The sequence below is a fragment of the Cydia pomonella genome, chromosome 10 (genome assembly GCF_033807575.1).
Source record: "Cydia pomonella isolate Wapato2018A chromosome 10, ilCydPomo1, whole genome shotgun sequence".
Lineage (NCBI taxonomy): Eukaryota > Metazoa > Arthropoda > Insecta > Lepidoptera > Tortricidae > Cydia > Cydia pomonella.
Window position 1 is genome coordinate 18,481,663 of NC_084712.1, and position 20,642 is coordinate 18,502,304.

The following is a 20,642-nucleotide window of genomic DNA, read 5'->3' on the forward strand; positions in this document are numbered from 1 at the left end:
GTTTTTGTTCGAAGTTTGTAAATACCTACCTGTAACAATTTTGCGGACGCATGAGGATCACTCTTCTAATTTAAACTTAGACACGTAAATATCTTCACTATTTTATACTTCATTATTTTATTAGTACGTCTACCACTTTTAACTTAGTGTACTAGAATATCGCCTAATTGTCAAAGTTGTGAAGTTATATTTGCTTTAAACATGTTATCTTTCTTAGAAAAAACTCGTTGTATGATTAAACATTTGTCCAATGACTTATAAAAATAGCATAACATTTTTGCACTAGCGACCCGGTTTTAGATGTAACTTGTAAGATTAAATGAAGTTGTTACATTTCTTCAATTGACTCTTCCAATATAAAAAAACAGTCCTATTTTGTTATATTGATGAATACCTACGAGATCTTTTAAAAATAACGTTTAGTTTATACCTAACCTAGGATGATTTACTTCTAGAAGTAAAGGTAAGGTGCGTATTTCATTTATAATATAATGTTATATACATTTGAAGTACTTGGGTTATAGGGTAGTTTAGTTTATTGTTTAGCTTACATAAGACACTAGATCAAATATTACATGTACAGATAACTGACAAATTGTTACCTGCATGTATCCTGTCTATAAACAGTGCTCTGCCCAATGGAGCTGCTGTAAGTCGGGATCCTATGTAGACTGTTCGAAGCATGCAACGTCAGCGGCGGCCTGAGGAACCCGCTGCCTCTAAACCCAGCCCCGAGCATCGGAGACTCCACCATCGAGCTGTCAAACACGCTGGTTTCATCTGTCTCCTCCTCAATAACTCCTGGGTTATAAAAGATTTTTCCCGAGGCTGGTTTGGGTTTTTCTTTCTCCTCGGTTCGTATCTCCAACTCGTAGGAACTGGGCTCTGCGGCCATGGTTAAAAGTCCGAATTGCACTGTCACAATATCGTCCTTGCATTCGCACCGTGTTTTTTCATGTTGCGGGATTTCATTGTGGGTAGAGCTGATCCTGAAAAAATTAAAACGATATTTTAAAGATATTACAAACTACCTGTCATGTACTGGGGGTTAAACAGACGGCTGAAGAGAATCCACATTATAAGCAAATATTTTTACAGACAGAAACCAATGAAGTAGACTCTAGAGGTAGCTGACCCAATTTGCAAATACATGGAGTTGATATGTAATGAAAGTTGCCAACCTGAAGTTCAGAAACTCGGATGATATAAGTGTTTTTTATTTTCCAAAAAAGTGTATTAAACTTATAATCGTCTTTCAGTTCTATAATCTCATTACTGTGACTCGTGGTTAAAACAGTCGCATTTTGAACCACTTGTCGTGCCGGTTAGATATAATTTGTTTGTTCGAAATTATGATTATTAGCGCCATCTGTTGGCGAGTAGCAATAGCACTAAGTACGTATAATATTTATTTACCATACGATCACATTCTACTTTCGAAATAATTTTTACAGTACATATGGGGCTACTTTATAGCACTAGTGCGAGAAGTAGCATATTACGTTACTGTGTCGAACATTTAAAGGGCCATATGTACTGTAAAACGTTATACGATACATGTGCGAATAGGTAATTCGCAACTCGTGTCGATTTAAAACACTCCCTTCGGTCGTGTTTTAATTTATCGCCACTCGTTTCGAATTTCCTATTTTTCGCACTTGTATCGTAATGTACTATAATAAGACTCAGGTTTCTGAAAAATATTTGACGACTTAAATAAATAAATATATCGAAATCATAAATTACGAAAATTCATCTGAAATGTAGGAAATATTTTATTTTATTTGGCAATTATTAGGTCAGTTGAAAAGTTTTGAGTGTTGTGGTTGTCATTATGTCATATCATTATTCAGGACGATTGTTCCGTTTTGACACATCCATCCTCCAGCGTAAGGATGTGCGCTATCGCCATACTTTACCCTGTTAACGCTCGGCGGATGTCTTGATAGCCACCTACGTCCACGATATTGCGGAAAACCTTGTAAAATTTATGCCATTTTAGTAAATTGTATAAAATTGAGGAAGATTATAAAATGTTTAATAGTGAGTGAGCTGTGTAGGTGTTATAGGTTATAAAACATCACCTACCGCCACGTTACCGGAATGACAAAGATTAGAGAAAAGCTTACCTACATAACTTGAAATTTTCCTTAGTTTTCATGTGAAGGTCCGTTAATTCGCAATCCACGGTTACGCTATTCGGCTTTATAAATAGGTATAGCTATTAGGTATAACTCTCTAGTCTCACTACAATTCCTATTATGGTATTAATAGATCTTTAAGCCTTTTTTTAAAATATTATAGGACATTATTACATAAATTGACTAAGTCCCACAGTAAGCTCAATAAGGCTTGTGTTGAGGGTACTTAGACAACGATATATATAATATATCCTCGTAAGGCCCAAGGTCCTACCTATAGGACATATTCAGTTCGATGAAATTTAAATCATATTCAATTAGGACAGAGTTGCATTTGTTTTGTTTCGTGCAATTTTCAAACAAAATAAAATCAACTATATTCCGTGCACTATAGATTCAAATTCCAGTGGCAAATTTTGGATTTTTCATTTCTATGGCTGGGCCTTAAGAGGATATAAATACTTAAATACATAGAAAACACCCATGACTCAGGAACAAATATCCATGCTCATCACACGAATAAATGCCCTTACCAGGATTTGAACCCGGGACCATCAGCTTCGTAGGCAGGGTCACTACCCACTAGGCCAAACCGGTCGTCAAAAGATTTACCTACAGAGCCTTTGATTACGAAGACATATTTACTTAGATAACCTACCTTACCGACCGACGTTCATCGAAAAATATTGTGCGTCAACTTCATCGACAATATCTTCCCGTCCAACAAAAAACAGTCATCCGATAAAAAATCAGTGTAACATAACTGATACACATAGCTTGAAAGCGATTATAAATGCTCGCATGACATGTGCACTGCATAATTATAAATGCACGAAGGTGGCCAATGAAAAGTGTGACGTCACGGACCGGAGTGCCCAAGGCCGGTCTCAATTACGGAGACCAGTAATTAGTCACGCATGTGACCTTAGTTTTGAGGTATGTTCTGGTTCATCTTATGTGTTATGTGAATCAAGGGTGATCCTGTGGCGTTTTGTACCGTTTCCAAGGATGATTCGATAAGTGGCTAGTTGCGCGTTAGAATCTTAGCTTTGAGTAATAGGTTCTGGTTCATCTCATGATTCTTATGTGGATCAAGGGTGATTCTGACTTGGCGTTTTGTACTATCCTAGGATAATTCGATAGATGGTCGCGCGGTGGTTCTCTACTAGAACGAAGCCTTAAAAGGGCGCGTAAAACCAGGAAATTAAAAAGAAATAAAGAATATGAAAAAACCGGCCAAGTGCGAGTCGGACTCGCACAGGAAGGGTTCCGTACCATTATCTATAAAAACGGTCACCCATCCTAGTACTGACCCCGCCCGACGTTGCTTAACTTCGGTGATTGGATGAGAACCTCGAGATTGGAAAGAAATATTTATTTTATTCGGTTTTTAGTATTTGTTGTTATAACGGCGGTTAAAAGAAATACATAATCTGTAGAAATTTCAACTGGCTAACTATCACGGTTCATGAGATACAGCCTGGTGACAGACGGACGGACGGACAGCGGAGTCTCAGTAATAGGGTCCCGTTTGATCCTTTGGGTACGGAACCCTAAAAAAGAAACCTGCGACGAAAGATTTGTCGATTTACGGTTTTATCTAACTCTGAAAGTATACTTCTGATTGAAATTTCGGTAGTCAAACCTCGGTATATTTTATATTAATTTAATATTTTATACTAAGATTATACTGCTAAGGTATGCAGGGTAACGATATACAATTGAACATAAATGAAATATAGACACGTTTTCGTGAATTTTATTTATCAACCCAACTTACCCTTTTAAGGTGTTGCTTAGAGTCTGCCCTCGAAAATGTAGTCTAGTTTACGAGTGATTTTTTTTCATAGCATTTGCCCTTGATTTCATGTCATGCCATGTCAAAATTCAATATAATAACTTATTAATTATTAATAAGAACAATTTCGGGGTCAAACCCCCTCTTAATTTGAAAGTAAATCTATTTTAATTTTCACTTAAATACTAGTGAGTATAATACATTCAGCTATATGTCAGGATTTCCCCTGATATGTCAGGAATTTTGGTCCTGTCAGGATTCCATTTTTTAGAAACCCTAAGTCTCAAGTCAAGTCTGGGCAGATTTTTTTTTTTTTATTTTATTTATTAACACAAAAAATTACATTCTCACGATAATTCCAGCGAACAAAGCCTCCTAGGGCTTAACTGCCGCTGTAATCGCTCTTACACTCTATAAAATTGAATAATATTACACTCTATAAGATGAAAGGGTAGGTTATGCTGTAGCTACAGTATATGGCGAATTAAAGGTCTAGGATTAAATCGTTTTTGGAGAAGATCACCACTCAGGAAATATGAGGATTTTTTGAGCTTTTGTCGGGATATCCAATTTTTGGAACCCTAACTATGAGATATGTATAAAAACTTTTCACTCAAGCTGTATCTACCTTAACCGCTGTAAGCGCAAACCACTCTTCATATGGTTTAGGTAAGATCTACAATATTTAAAAACAATTTTATTCATGGGATTTATGCAAAAAGTATTCCTCATTAAGTTACCATAAAAAGTATCCTTAGTACAGGTACCTTACAAGTTACACCATTGCTAACAATGCAATTGATAATAGTGATTATATAGTGTTTTATCAACACATTACATAAATTAAGCCAATAAGCATTAAATTAAGCGTTTAACAATGTTATGCAGACGAAGCCGCAGGCATAAACTAGTACAGTCAGAAAATTGTCTAAGGGCACAGTTATCTCTGCAGTTGACTGTACATAAAAACTAGGATTATACAGGTGGAAAACTAAATCTAAATTTGATGACCACGTAGTACACTTATAGTCTTTAACCTTTGGAAAGGACGTCCGCTCCAATTGTATGATTACCAAGATACGGTCAAAAAGGCAAACGAACTCGAAATACATTCCTACGAATGTTTGGTACCTGTTTTCTTTACCATATCTCTGTATGACAAATATGACAATTATTTGACGATCGGGTCCGTACCCAATCGTCAAATAATTGTCATACATAACTCATAGAGAGCGAAATTGAGCTGGAGACACGATGTACAAAAAAAAATAGTAATTTGCTGGCATACGTCTGGTCGTCAACTGTATTAAAGCATAAGCTAGATAGCCGATTAAAAAGTTAAGAAACAGTAGTGATCGGCGCTTATGCCATTATTACTCGTAACGAGGCTCCAATACCAATGTGGTGCTTACACGACGCACACCCATAATATGGAACGTTACATGTATAACATCATCACCATATGTTATTAGTGTCAAACTGTATGTTACTTTTTCTTTGTCTCTTGTCAATTTTCTTTCTCTCTTGTTATTTGTTTGTGTCACAAAGCATGTAAGTTGTGGTTGAATAAAGATTTTATCTATCTATCTATCTATCTATATGTCAATTTGTAAGATAAAAAAATATTAACGAGGTAATCCAATTTGTCAAGAAATTAACAAGAATCTTCGCCCGCTAAACTAAATCCTCTCTACCCTAATGGGCAAATAAAGTACCTACGTTAATACTAGTATTTAATGTATATACTAGTAATTAGTACTAATATTCATGTGCTACTAACTTTAATTGCCCTATTTACCTCCTTTAATCAATACGATTCCCGAAATAATCATCCTACCTTAGAGCCTACCGCAAAAGTAGAAATTTCTTTCTCTGCATCTCTATCATTCATTTATCATTCTTGCGTATTCGAGAGGTCTATTAACGAAATTTCGATTTTCGTGGTAGATCCTCATTACTAATCGAGATTTTTACTTTTACATTTTTAAAAATACATAGTAGGATAAAATAATAAAGTAGACAGATGATATAGCCATTCCTACCTAAGTATGTTCAAACTTGAAATTATACAAATTAATTATAACACGACCTACCTCGTCTCTATAAAAATAGAACTGCGACGACTTTGTTTCAAACCCATGTGTTTATCTCTCAATCGCAACGTCACGGCCATCCTTTTATTAAAATGCATAGACAGGAAGCTATGAAAATTAAAAACAAGTGAAAGTGACATGTATAGTAGGTATATTTATTAAATTATTTTTTTGTATCTCAAATCTGCCACCTCAATCAGTGTACATTACGTATAACACTTAGCAAAATAAAGCAGTTTTAGTACTACAGTAACATTAATCTCTGAATTATTTAGCAATTTAGGTACTTTCGGCATTCAAATAATGGAAACAATGCCAGCAAGCAGCAAGTAACGAGTAATGGGTTGGAAACGAAATTTCGCGGTCATTTTGTAGTAGATGATAGAAATCTAGTCTAATAGAGCTATCGCCTAACATATACAACACATATACTTATTAGTTGCTCAGGTATCACAGTTTTCTTGGTGGTGTATTAATGACTTTGACATATTATTGTGTCCTAAGGTCACACGAGTTGGTTTTTGCAAAGTTAAAACTTGTATTTCAAGTTCTGACACTTACATGTGTAAATATATAATTTTACTCGTACTTAAGTAAATAATAAAGATATATGGCTGAGATACACTTTACAAAGTAAAGGAACGGGTCATTTTGTGCCCAAGGGTAGCTATTGCCATTGAGAACTTTCGGACGAACCAGTGTGAGAGGGTCAGGTTCAGGTACATAACCGAGAGCCTACCGCGAAAAACGGAATTTCGTATTCGTATTCGAGCGATTAAAAGGCAGATAGCAAAATTTCCATTTTCGTTTTTCGCAGTGAGCCCTTGAGCGTTGCATAAACCCAAGGCTCACAGTAGTAGTCAGTCACACAGACATTTGAAATTAAAACTTTAGTCTAACAAATGTCCTTCAATTTGATACAGTCCAAAAATACTTCGGAGGAGTTTTGACCGATCATAGGTACTTAGAAATAAGGTTTCCACAATCCTATACCTTCAGCAATGAAAAAGACAACTTTTATTTTTCTGTGTTTGTGTGACCGAAAGTACTTATTTACGTATTGCTCCAGATTAGGTCGTACACATAGTTACAACTGATTTTTGCACGCCGAGTCCTAAACGCCTACGATCAATGGATATGGAAACTAAAAGCAAACCAGTTACCCAGTCATTGGCATAGGACCTTATCTCACTGCAATAAGATCTATAAACGGCCAGTCGACGGTATCAATATAATGCAATGGGGATGACCATCCAGAGCATAATTCGCATCCCATTTTATTGTCTTCACCGGCAGCGGGAACCAGGATTTATTGCAACGATTACCTCTACTAACTATGAATGAAGCAGGAAGAATCTATTCCTGACTCATATGGCTATTGGACTATTACTGTACACAATTGACCAGTGATTTGATTGTAGGCAAATGCCCTACTATAGCTAGTGTGATTTGGATCACGCGACTCAGTAAATTATCAGTAGGTACCGGCGGAGTAAGCTGCCGACTCCCAAACCTACTAAGGTCCTTACTTGTAGAATTACAGAGATAAGAGCAGCCAAAATAGTTAAAAGTTTTATGAAATTTATATGTATTAGTCTGTAAAAATTTTGTACAAATGGAAATACTGATGTTAAGTCAGGTTTACTCTGGATAAGTTTAGATGGCAATGGCAGTAGCTTATTAAAAAACCGGGCAAGTGCGAGTCGGACTCGCGCACGAAGGGTTCCGTGCCATTATTTATAAAAACGGCAAAAAAAAATATGTTTGTTGTATGGGAGCCCCCCCTTAAATATTTATTTTATTCTGTTTTTAGTATTTGTTGTTACAGTGGCAACAGAAATATATCATCTGTGAAAATTTCAACTGTCTAGCTATCACGGTTCATGAGATACAGCCTGGTGACAGACGGACGGACGGACAGCGAAGTCTCAGTAATAGGCCGTTTGACCCTTTGGGTATGAAATCCCTAAAAACTAGAAAATATTAGGCTCAAAGTTTACTTTGAGTTTATACTTATGGCCTGTTTGACAACCTTGTACCGGCATCCCAGTATTTAAGTACTCAGCCGGGAACGCGCTTAGACGGGGTTGTTTCTAGTTGTCTAAATAGTTTATGAGATGTAGACCTAGCGAATCCCCAATGGCTCCAGCATTTACATAGAAAATTTCCTAAAACTTAATCTACAAAAAATCTATATAATTATCGAACGTGTTTACCAAATTTCACGACAATTAGTTGAAAAATGCGGCCTGTAGAGGAGAACATCCGGACATACTGTGACGGAGATCTTCACTTTCGTTCGGTCAATAACTCACATTACAGACAATCGTTATAGACTAGTGGCTATGTGACACGAGCATAACTTAAAGCTGAATAAATATTTGGCTCCGCCTCTTCCTCGCGTTGTCCCGGCATGTTGCCACGGCTCATGGGAGCCTGGAGTCCGCTTGGCAACTAATCCCCATAATTCGCATAGGTACTAGTTTTTACGAAAGCGACTGCCATCTGACCTTCCAACCCAGAGGGTAAACTAGGCCGTATTGGGATTAGTCCGGTTTCCTCACGATGTTTTCCTTCACCGAAAAGCGACTGATAAATATCAAAATGATATTTCGTACATGAGTTCCGAAATACTCATTGGGACGATACGAGCCGGGGTTTGAACCCGCGACCTCCGGATTGAAAGTCGCACGCTCACCGCTAGGCCAACAGAGCTCAAAGCGCGGAACCTACGCCTCTATAAGATGAAATCTCATTAACACGAAGTTTTTGACGTTTCTTTTGAGATTCGTGCTATCGGTTCCACTGTATATACCATTATTAGAACCTTAGAATAATGCGTGGTAAAGCACCAAAACCGCAGCTCAGTTGTTCGGGCAAAAATATACCCATAGCAATTTGTGTTGTTGTATTTTATTTTGTATTATACCATTGACCAATAAACCAAGTAATATGGTTTTTAGGGTTCCGTACCCAAAGGGTAAAACGGGACCCTATCATTTACTTAAGACTCCGCTGTCCGTCCGTCTATCCGTCTATCACCAGGCTGTATCTCATGAACCGTGATAGAACCGTTGAAATTTTCACAGATGATGTATTTCTGTTGCCGCTATAACAACAAATACTAAAAAGTACGGAACCCTCGGTGGGCGAGTCCGACTCGCACTTGTCCGTTTTTTTAATGTAATAGGAATAATATAGCAACGGGGCGTATAAAGAACACATTTCTCACCGGCTTGCCTATTTTTCAACTAGATCCGGAAGGCCCATGAATGTAAAACTTGTTATTTCAGAATGTAGTTGTAATTGAGAGCGTAACGTGGATTGTAGGCCAGGTTCGTGTGGCTATTAAGAGGCTGTCAATACCTAAAGCGCGCACACTGTCTATTTCTATCGGAGTAAATGAGATAGCACTGTCGCATGATACTGGGCCTGGGCAAGGGAATAATAAGAAAATTATTTAAATAAAAAAAAGTGGATTATTAACGTAATATTTTACTCGTTAGCGGTTTAGATATAAATGTTTCGAAATTGTGATTTTAATTGCAGACCCATAAGTCAAAACAATAAAGACATATAACCGTTTAATTGTGATTTTAAGACCAATCTTTGCAATTATTTTCTATCGAGCCGATTTCGTTCAATCATGTATCGAGTACGGCCACAGTCTTTGAAATATAATTAATATTAACATATATTTTTCTTACTTTACTAAAACAAATAGTCTTTCTTAAAAAACTGTTTAAGTAACATCAATTTCAAGGACATTGGGTGTTGACAGCCCCTTAAAGATGCCAACTATATTGGGACTATGTCCAGCACTAGGACATTTAGGTTACACACCTATGATAGGTACTCAATTTCGTATGATTGGATTAGAACAAGTGCGGCGTCTCTCGTCACGGTCAATTCACAGCTGACTCACCCGATCTTCATTAGCTGGGCCTTACAGGCCACTTCGAACATAGGTACACTGACATCAGAATGATGCCTGAATGATGTCATTTAGCTATCGTGTATTTCGCTCATACATGTATTGGCGCGACCGAAACTCACAATAGCTAAATGATATCATTCTGATGTCAGTGTACCTGTTTGAATTGGCCCCTTTATTTCTCAACGTCGCCGTGTCATGACCCCGTTAAATGTGCAAAATATTTCTCAATGGTTACAAACCCCGTAATTATTTAAAGATCATGCAATAAATATACCAATAAAGTTATTATTATAGGTTATTTTTATGCTCGCGTAATTCCATAGTCGAGCGATCAATATGACTATGCCGCCATACTACCAAATTACCATATAACCAAATTAGCGATATGTCCATTTCAAGTGAAGTTTTTTAATTCAATGATTAGGCAAATATGAGAAAAAAATTTTTTTATATGGAAGTAACCCTAAAATTGGGGACCGGAGTTATGCAAAAAAAGGCTAACTCAATTTTTTTATCAATGCAAAAAGCGACCAAATCGTTTGAGTTAATTATGGTGTAAGTCACTTAGACTCAAGTGTGTGTGACAAAGTTGGTCGCTTTCTACAGAACTACGGAAAATTTAAGAATCTTCTTCCTCTCGTTGTCTCGGCATTTTGCCTCGGCTCATGGAAGCCTGGGGTCCGCTTGGCAACTAATCCCGAGGATTGGCGTAGGCACTAGTTTTTACGAAAGCGACTGCCATCTGACCTTAACCCAGAAAAAATGATTAATTGAATGCTAAATCCTTTTATTTTCTCTATTACGGGATTGATCCCATAGAAAAGTTGTTTTTCCACAAAAACTCTTAAATCAAGATTTTATACTTATAATTAAACATTAATTAAAGGTCTCACACTATTTGCCACCACACATGCACAGAATATGATAAGCACCTGATAGAGTTTTAGAAGGTTATGGACCACACGTACTGTCGTGAATGTAATGTATGTCATAATAGCCTTTTATCCTGTTACCTCTACTTAGTATTTTATGACTAGCCTAGCTACCTGACTAAAGCATTAGAAATCGGAGACAACTCAGTAATATGGACTGTCAATCTGCAACACAGTCGCGATGGCGATAGTGCCACTACACGCCACTTACTGAGCCCTCAAATCTATTCATCTAGTAAAAAGAGCAGTAAGTACGTTTCTGTAGTTTTGTTTCACCTGTACAATCTCGCCGAGTTAATAGAGGAATCCTCACGAGAGCTTATGACACCCTTTGATCCGGGAAACCAATGTAAGCGTCATAATGTAAGTAATGGTGTTCACCGATGTGGCCGTCATATGGTAAAAAATTGTTTAAATAAAATAAATGAATCTAACACAATTTTTACTAACAATTTTATATATTCAAAACTACATAAATACTCGGAAAACTCACCCGATCCAGGGTATTGGTACCTAAGCAACTCATTATATACACGAGGAAGTATTTTATTTAGGTGAAAATTATATTAAATTTAGAAAATCAAGATAATTTGTTCTATCTCATAGTTGTTAGTCCCATAGATGGGTGAATTGCAAAAAACTGTACATAGTTAAGGACCTGTAATTAGTCTGAAGTTAATTGATTCCATTTGTGTTACGATAACTAAGCAGTTTCTATTTAAATTATATCCATGAAAGTGTGTTAGCGTATGCTATGGGCTTATATATGTGTGAATAAAGTACATTAAATACAATCCAATACAATTTACATAGTTAATTTTCGTAACAAAATGGAATCAATTAACTTAAGACTAATTAAACATCCTTAACTATTAACTACGTACAATTTATTTGCAAATCACCCAAACAACTTAAATAACGATTTCACGATATTTTTTTACTGCTGGTAAGCACCTATTGCAGGTGAGTGATTTAAGGTTTTATATGTCGTAAGTCAAAAGAACTATTAAAATAATATAATATAATTATGGAACCGAAAATGCGCTACTGCGGCGCCCTCGACTTTGTATGGATAATGCCAGTCTTTATTTTCTAATTGTCTCCATTACGTCCAAGAATCCAACTGACATCTAAATTCCTAGATACCACTCGATTTACGACTGCACTTTTCCACATATACCTCCCTATAACGTGTTTACAAACCGTAACTTATCTCTGGGAGGTAAGATTCAAAATCGCACTCATATTTTGAGAGTTTGTAGCACATATATGCTACTTGTGAAGTTATAAAGGTAGTTTGGTTTGACAGACAAGTTGTCCGTGTACCAAGCTGAGTAAATAGAACCTGGGGCCATTCACTTAATGAAAACAATAATATACGAGGTGCGCTTTGTTGCAAAATATGCATTAACTTTACTAGTTTTATATGAAGCCTGAGCTCGCGAATTCGTCCGCGTAGAAGTCATTAAAACCTTTTAACCCCATTTACGTCCCCTTAGCGCCACTTGCACCATCCCACTAACCCGGGGTTAACCGGTTAAACCGTTAACTCAATTTACCTTTAACCGGGTTACCCCGGGTTAGTAATTGGTGCAAGTGGCCCTTAAGTATTGTATTTCCAAAAAACCTTTCTTGTAGTGGATGGCTTATATTTTTAAAGAATATTAGGTACATATTTCAAGGTCCTGTTATCAATACATTATCTGTCACTATGTGCGGAACCATAATGAAATTGAACTTGTTCAGAATAAAAAAGGTATTTGACATTTTCAGTACATATAGTTACACATGGTGTATTGATAGGACAATACTTATATCTACACATGTTTCATTCATTTACAATTCAAATGCATTCACTGTTTACTACATCATGTAGTTCAACGCCTAGTGCGCGTGAATACCAAGTCTGTCAGCTGACTTTATCATAGGAAACAAATATTATTTGACGTGTGAATCAGCGGCAGTGTTTAGAAGTAGCAAACATAAGATGTGGTTGATAAGTACCTTCTACAACAACTCAACTGATTATTCGTATACCTTTTAGACACCGGGGGGCCTAGCTAATATGACAATATTTGATACAAAACGCCAATCGCGTGACTTCGTAGCATCTGAGGGTCTACCGCGAACCACGTTCGACTTGTTGCCTCCATGTCACACTTGCGTATGAATTTACAAGTGCGACAGAGAGGCAACACGTCGAACGTGGTTCGCGGTAGGCTCGCTGTTATCCCGATACCTGCCTACATTTTACTTTTCGTTGTTGGTAAACAGTTTTAGTGTTAGTATACCTAATACCTTTAAGTCGTAGGAAAAACAAATGCACGCAATTTTCATACATGCCATTGCCAGTATAGTTTGTCCGTTTTTCTAAGATCAGGTACGCGTAACGTACGTATGGCGAACTTAATCTTAGAAACCGGACAGGCTATACTACATCGTGGGCTAGGAAATAGGCACTAGCAGGATTAGAAGTATTTTCATACTCTGTCTCATCTCTGTCTCTGAAAACACCTCATTAGATTCGAGTCCCTTAAGCTGGTACACAACTTCTAGAATTTACGTAATTTATTGCACCGTACGATTTTCAGCGTCCAAAAGATGTCCAAAAGCGTACCTAACAAACATCTACCTCTCGATGACTTGAATTAAAAAAACAGGTATCTAAATCTACTTTAAGAAAACGTATACGTACCAACGTCATCAGCACAAAAGTCACAGATTCTCTTCAGGAATCACGCAACTTCAAACTATCCTCGCCATTCTGATTTGAAATTAGAATCATTAATTTTTAAATTTTCTTGGCCGTATTTCAGACACCAAGCTCAGAAAAATAACAGTTTGTTTTTAATTTTTCTGCGCGGGCCGCTACACTAGGGCTGCACCATCGTACCGGTTTTTGGCGAGCGGCCTGATCGCCAGGATAGTGTGGACTGGCAATGCGTGCGGACTCCGCCGGTACCTACTCCAATTGTGGACCGCGATTATTTGTTAACTAGCCACGCGCTCGGAAACAATTGACGGTGTTCGCTGTTGGCCTTTGGAGATAAGATTTTATGCCCATTTTGCTGCAGATTGTGCAGGGTCAGTTTAACTTTGTTTAGGGATCACAGCACTATACTGAAAAGATCCGTTAATGAGTAGAAAAGCCCTCGAAAGTGTGAAATATTTAAGGTGAAGCTACATAACTTTTAACGAGCTAGATTTAAATCCACAAATTAAGCCTCATTGCCGTTACATACCTAGTCCTAAAAAATTTTTCGTTGGACAGACATACAAGAAGATGATGTGTATGTATAGGGTGGTTATTTTTGCCTTATACTTAATACAAAACAGAGAACCCTTTAACGTTACATTCACTCATAGCTGTATCTGCTGTATGACTACAAGTAAACTACAAGTACCTCCCAGCCGCAAAATTACATAGCCACTTAATGGATGAATTCATTCATAATGTGTCCATGCCATTCTGCACCTCGCTGTCCCTATGTTAATTCTGTTTTATTGCAACTGTAAAAACTCCAAAGCTGCTTAGCTTTCAAAATGCACCAAATTAAAAGTTAAACATTCATATAGCAAAAGTTAGTAAAATGTTACTTGGTATACTTACCTTTTGCGTCGAATCAAAGTCCCTATTTTTCATTCGATTGAAGAGGTATAGTTTTGCCATGGCCCTGTAACGAGCAACCAAACTGTGGAATTATGCTCAGATAGCGAATATTTCATTTTGACCACAACAACTGATAGAGCCCTCTTGAGAAAGTTGCATTTTATCCACACGTGGGGCAAAGTAATCAGATGCACATTCTAACTTGTTTCCTTATGTTAGCTGGTAGAATAAGATGATTTTTAATGATTTTTTTTTTATTAAGTTCATTTGGATTTGATTTGGTTTCTTTTTTTTTGGTATTTTTCATAGTATTGTCTTCGCGTTGGTGTGGTGAAAAAAAAAGGCAAAGTTTGTTTAACCTTCGTGCCTTGAAACGCTCGCAACGCTCAAGATTTCTCTTCCCGAAGCACTCGCTATGCTCGTGGTTCAATTTTGGAATCTTTCGCCAGCTCGGGTATCAATATTAGCACGAGCTGTTAAACATCAACTTTGCCCCCTTGTAAAACAAAATAGCTATAATGTAGTTACCTGAATATGAAATAGAAACTTACGCTCAAATATTCATAGCGCGATCCCACATAGCATTCCCTAACGCCTCCACGCGTTGCGCCAGTTGTCGCTTCGATTGTTCGACATTACCTTTTGTCAACCCGTCTCATTTGTAGCACGTCTTGCCAATCATTCAAACCTGCTACCAGACCACTTTAGAAAGACCCCTAGTTACAAACTCTTTGGAAGAAGGGAGCGGTCAATAGTGAGTGGCGATTGTGTAACATTTTCATACGCAAATGAAGTAGAGAAATGAGTTTTAAGAGTAATGAGTGGTATTTTTTTTCGATTGGACAGCGTTAGGCAGGTTTTGTGTTAATTGGTTTGTCTTATCATTAACATGAAATTCTGCAATCTCCCATACGTTCTCGTTTACGTTCTTGATTTCATAGGTCATAATACTTTTTTAAGCTATCTAAATAAAACAGTAAGTAGTATTATTAGAAAGTAACAATTTCTATTACATTGCTATTGCTATTACCTACTCGTTAAAATGGGTAACTAATAAAATAACTAAGTATACTGGGATTTATAGCAACCGCAAAAAACGAACATCCAAATTTCTTTCTATCGTTCTTGTATATTCGAGCGATTGTAACGAACTTTTGATTTTCGTTTTTCGCGGTTGGCCCTCCTTATTTGTACATACTTTTGATGGCGGCTATAGAGAACACAGTTAACGATAGCGTATCAAGTAAACGTCATAAAGTTTGTCGTTTATAATAACCCGTGCACCGCTGGGCTATTCAAGTCGCTGCCAACTTATATTGGTTTGACTCTATCCACTTTTTGTTCCTCAATCGCCGCGTGCCGACTAAAGACTTTAAAAGTAGTAACGCAACACGACATCGTAGCCGTTCTGAATTTAAATAAATAATTGCGCAGCAACCCTATTCACCAGGTACAGGATATAACAGCTAGCGCATTTAATCCCCCTACACCTTTTCGGCACGACATGACAGATGGACTCGTTCAAGAGCACACCTATTATCGAATTAGGACCCCGCTGCTCTTTCGATTGCCAGGGCCGGTGCGTCCGCCGGCCTCTGTGCATCCCGATTCCGATGGTGATGATGAAGTAGTATCGGATGTTGTTGGAATGCGGTTGCAATGCAAAATTGCAGCACTGACTGCTAAGAAAATTAAAATATAGATAGATATATTTTTAGAAATCGCTAAAATTAAGTCGGAGCAGGAAGTTACAGACGAAGTTTTGTTAATGAGTTGTTGCAAAGTGTTGCTACAAGTAGGTATCAGTGCTGATTCTTTATCTCGAGAAATTGCGTTTAAGTTACCTAATTTACTTATTCGTACTTCTAAGAACTTGCACATAACTTTGGTCGCATATACTCGTAAACTTACCTAAAAAGAAATCAGACAATAACAATTGTAATACCTATATTAAAACGTATTAAATGTAAACAAAAAATATTTCTCTGGGTCTTCGTTAACAACGATTTGATAACTCTGCATAGGGAGTGATTGTAAAAAATTTAGATACCTCCCGATTTTTTTAAACAAATATAAATTGAGGTTTACTGTACCCATGGGAATTCGGTAGTTAGAAATGTATGGTAATTAGTAATAAAGCAACTTCAATTTAAATCGTTCATTCAGTATATTTTAGTTCCAAACTTAAAATAAAATCCAGGGGTAGAAGGCGGCATTTCTAACATCTGAGCTGGCTAATACATCTTTTGTATTAGTTTGATTGTGAAGGACAATTCTCAGGCGACATGCAGCTTGTAGTTTGGTTGTTGTAGTACAAGCCGTCCCATTGGCATGTGGTAGGGCAGTATACTTTGACAACGACATTACAGCACTTCCACCAACACAACACCGCCGCAGGAGTTAAACAATTTTGTTAGAACAAATTTCTTTGTATCCGTGAAATTGCGTAATAATAACGACGATATTGATTTAACAATGACTTTTAAATTCTACCTCATTTCTTGTATAAATCAATCGGGATCGCGTTTTATTCGAAATGAAATCTCGTGTGTGACCAAAAGCTAATGTGGCGATAGTAACATGCGGTTCTTGAACACATCATAGAGAGTTTATAAAATGTGTGTAGATAAAGCTGTTTTGTAACTATACATAATTAGGCCATAAAACACTCGTGTGATGTTTTTATGAATAATGCCACACTCGTATTTTAATGCCTTTCATCTCTTTCAAATCATTCTGTAGCATAAGCAAAGGTAGGCAGGCACCAGGCAGAGTACTGACTTTGCCTGCCTACCGTTGCTTATGCTACAGAATGATTGTCAGTGAGTCTAAGACGTAGACTGATAAGTCTTAGACTTATAACAATCTTTACAGTACATATGGGGCTACTTTATAGCACTAGTGCGAGAAGTAGCATATTACGTTACTGTGTCGAACATTTAAAGGGCCATATGTACTGTAAAACGTTGTACGATACATGTGCGAATAGGTAATTCGCAACTCGTGTCGATTTAAAACACTCCCTTCGGTCGTGTTTTAATTTATCGCCACTCGTTTCGAATTTCCTATTTTTCGCACTTGTATCGTAATGTACTATTATTACCTTGAGACATCGCCGCAGCTAAATCAAGAATAATCACGAAAATAAGCTTCTATATACATCGTAACATTTTTTTAAACTGAATTGTCCTCGAAATTTTGGTTTTTTTAGGTATAACGGCCGTTTCAGTTGTACAATCAAAAAAAAAAATTGTCTCAATTAAACAGATATCGTCAAATTAAGTATTTGTACCTTATACAGTTTTAAAAAGGTTCTTTATACTAGGTAAGTATAGGTATGCCAGGCCAAGCGACATAAAGGACTTTCAAATAGCCTGTCATATTTTATAGTACGTATATTATATGCGGAAGCCACTACCGAGAAATGAAACGACATAAAGAAACAACGTAGCCAACCACTTTTATACATGACCAGCCTTTAGTCCCCTAGATAAAATACAATTAAACGACTTAAATACTTAAGTATACATAGTTGTATAACATATAGCTAGGTACTTGTACTAATTCATGGCTCGCATAATTCTAAGCAATCTCATAGGGCTACAAATAGCCCCAAAATCGATGGTAGGTATTACTTATAGGTCTATATCGATTCTTCAGTTTTCCATACAAGTGGCGTGGCGTTCCTCATCATTATAACGAATGTCACTTTGTATAGAGATTACTAGATTTACTAGTAACTACCAGTCTGTATTATTTATGTGTCCGAGCCTCTTTTAACGATGCAAACCTACCCTTAGGCTAAAGCGGGCATAAATACGTATAGGTAATCACTATTTATTATTTGGTTTGTGCCCTATGGTATTAATTACAAAAAATATTCCCCGTTACTAGATAGAATGAGGGTGCCAAGAGCATGTCAGGCCATGCTCAGTGTAGGGTTCCGTAGTTACCTTTCTGACAGAATAGGCTAAACTATTAGTATGTACCTATCCATGCTAAACTGCAGCTTTCTAGCGCGACCACGGAGCAAAAAATTACAACACATACAATACAATAAAGTTCCGGTTAATCCGGTTTTAATATTAGCTGAAAATTGTTGAGAATTAGACTTTTTGTTCGTCGCGACATCTATTGTCAAGTACCAGTACTGATAAATCCGCTACTTAACGCTAGATGTTGGCTACAAAAATAATAAACGTTTTGGCAAAGAGAATAGGGACCGTGCGCGTTGGAGGGTCTGCCATCTTGTGGTCTGAATCGGAACCATAAACAGGCACATTTACACGTCAAGTATTTTCTTGTGCATAGTAGGTTCTGCCATCTTGTGGGCTCCATCGGAACAAAAAACATCACATTTACGCCTCGCGCCAAAAATCTGACGGCTCCTGTGCTGCCTCCTATAGTTCATGCACGCTCCCTATTGATTGTTGTAGAGAGGTAAACCTTAGTTTGACATCCAAAACAGATGGCGCTGTCTGTACTGCGCCATATGTTTGCGGTCACTGAATGGGGAAGGCGGCTGCCAAACTTTGCTACTAGGTGGCGCCACTGCAGTTTGTGACATGACATTAGTTTGGCCCCACCTTTTTTCTTTGAATAAATAAATTATCATAATAGTTAATGGAAATGTGAGTTACCACAATCAAATAAGTTTTGTATTAATTTAATGAGATATTTATGTACCGGTCTAAATAGTTTTTAATATTAGACATGATCAGAGGTGGGAGCTTTGAATCTGCATTAATATCTCTGTAAGAATTTACATCACACGCGAATTCTGTTGGTGGCTCATAATCGACATTTAATGCTGGATTCAATTGAAAATGATTATTTTGGTCGTAAAATATTAACTTGTTGATATTATACATTTCATTCGAGTGAAAACAATATATAGCCAAATATACTTAACCTTTCTATGATGTCTTTTTTCCCTTTTACGGATGCCTTACGTTCCCGTAAAAGTGCTTTTAACTGGGTTACAGTCAGACATCGATATTTTTCATGAGGATCCATTTTATTGCATTAAACAGGCGATTATTACGTACATGAAAATATCCTACATGCTCCTGTCAAAACAAAACTTTTTATTTGAATGGCTTTGAAACTTTATCCGACAGTTTCTCGGCCTCAGATACAAAGTTTAATAATTATATACAGAGAGTTTAATTATGAAGTTTTATTAAACATTGGTTTATTAAATACAATTTTTTTTTTAAGTTATAAATTTCACACAACGAGTTGGTTGTCTCAAACTCTAGTAGCGCCATCTACAATTAGCTTTCGGCCGCCTTCTCCATTGTCAAACGTCAACGTTAAAATGTGTGAAGCTGTACAGCGCCATCTCGTTTACCTCTATCAAATTCGAAGCACGAAATTGTTTGACTTTATGCATCTTACTCAATCAATACAGCTTAGGTTTTGGTAAGCAAACGGATGTATTAATGAAGTGAGCACTGTCATCACCGAAGGCGTTCAAAGAGTGGGTCTCTATTGTTTCCCATAAAGTTTTAAGTCATAATGTATTGTTTGTCCGCATTTTCGTTAGTCATAATTTGGTTTTTCTCAGAAACGCGTAACTTTTCAGGATTGCCATAAAACAAACCTAACCTAACCTAACCAATCTATAGGATAATCTAAGGAAATTCCTGAAAAGTTAACGGTTTCAGAGTTATGACTAATGATAATATGACTATCATTACATTATGACTTTCAATAATTATGTCAAACAAAGGGATCCGTCAAAGAGTATTGACCCCGCTAAAGTAGCGCCATCTACAATAGAGAATAAAGTTTTATTGCACCAAAAAAGAAGATAGGCCAGTTTATCGATGAAAAAGCGACAAGTATTAAAATTTGCCGTAAGTGGCATTTCTGTTGAGTCAAAAAGAAAATAGTAAGGAGGCGATTCATATTAAATGTTACCTATTCTGTTTTCCTCAAACATTGGACACACTGTCTAGCACAATCAAAGTTCTACTGAGAGCTTTTTCTTTAACATTCTTCTTAATTCCAGTATATAATCGTAGGTGGTCTGCATCACTTTATTTTGAAGCTGTAGTTTCGTCACTTGCAACTTAACTGCAGTTAACTGCTTACTACACTGTTCCAAGTCCGAATCAAATTTTACC

General features: G+C 37.0%; 1 protein-coding gene across 3 annotated transcripts in view; it reads right to left on the reverse strand.

Moving 5' to 3' along the window:
* LOC133522319 (G protein-activated inward rectifier potassium channel 3-like) overlaps positions 1-13,859 on the reverse strand; it is a 33,118-nt gene extending 19,259 nt beyond the window's left edge. Inside the window, exons 1-2 of one of the 3 annotated variants that reach the window (XM_061857625.1) lie at positions 13,597-13,859; positions 603-989 (exon numbers count right to left, since the gene is read on the reverse strand). In XM_061857625.1, coding sequence (XP_061713609.1) covers positions 603-895 — 293 coding nt within the window. In that variant the 5' untranslated portion in view covers positions 896-989; positions 13,597-13,859. Of the gene's footprint in view, positions 1-602; positions 990-13,596 lie in introns of those variants that run through there. The other 2 variants (XM_061857629.1, XM_061857628.1) reach the window with 2 other exon arrangements.
* Positions 13,860-20,642: the final 6,783 nt, after the last annotated feature.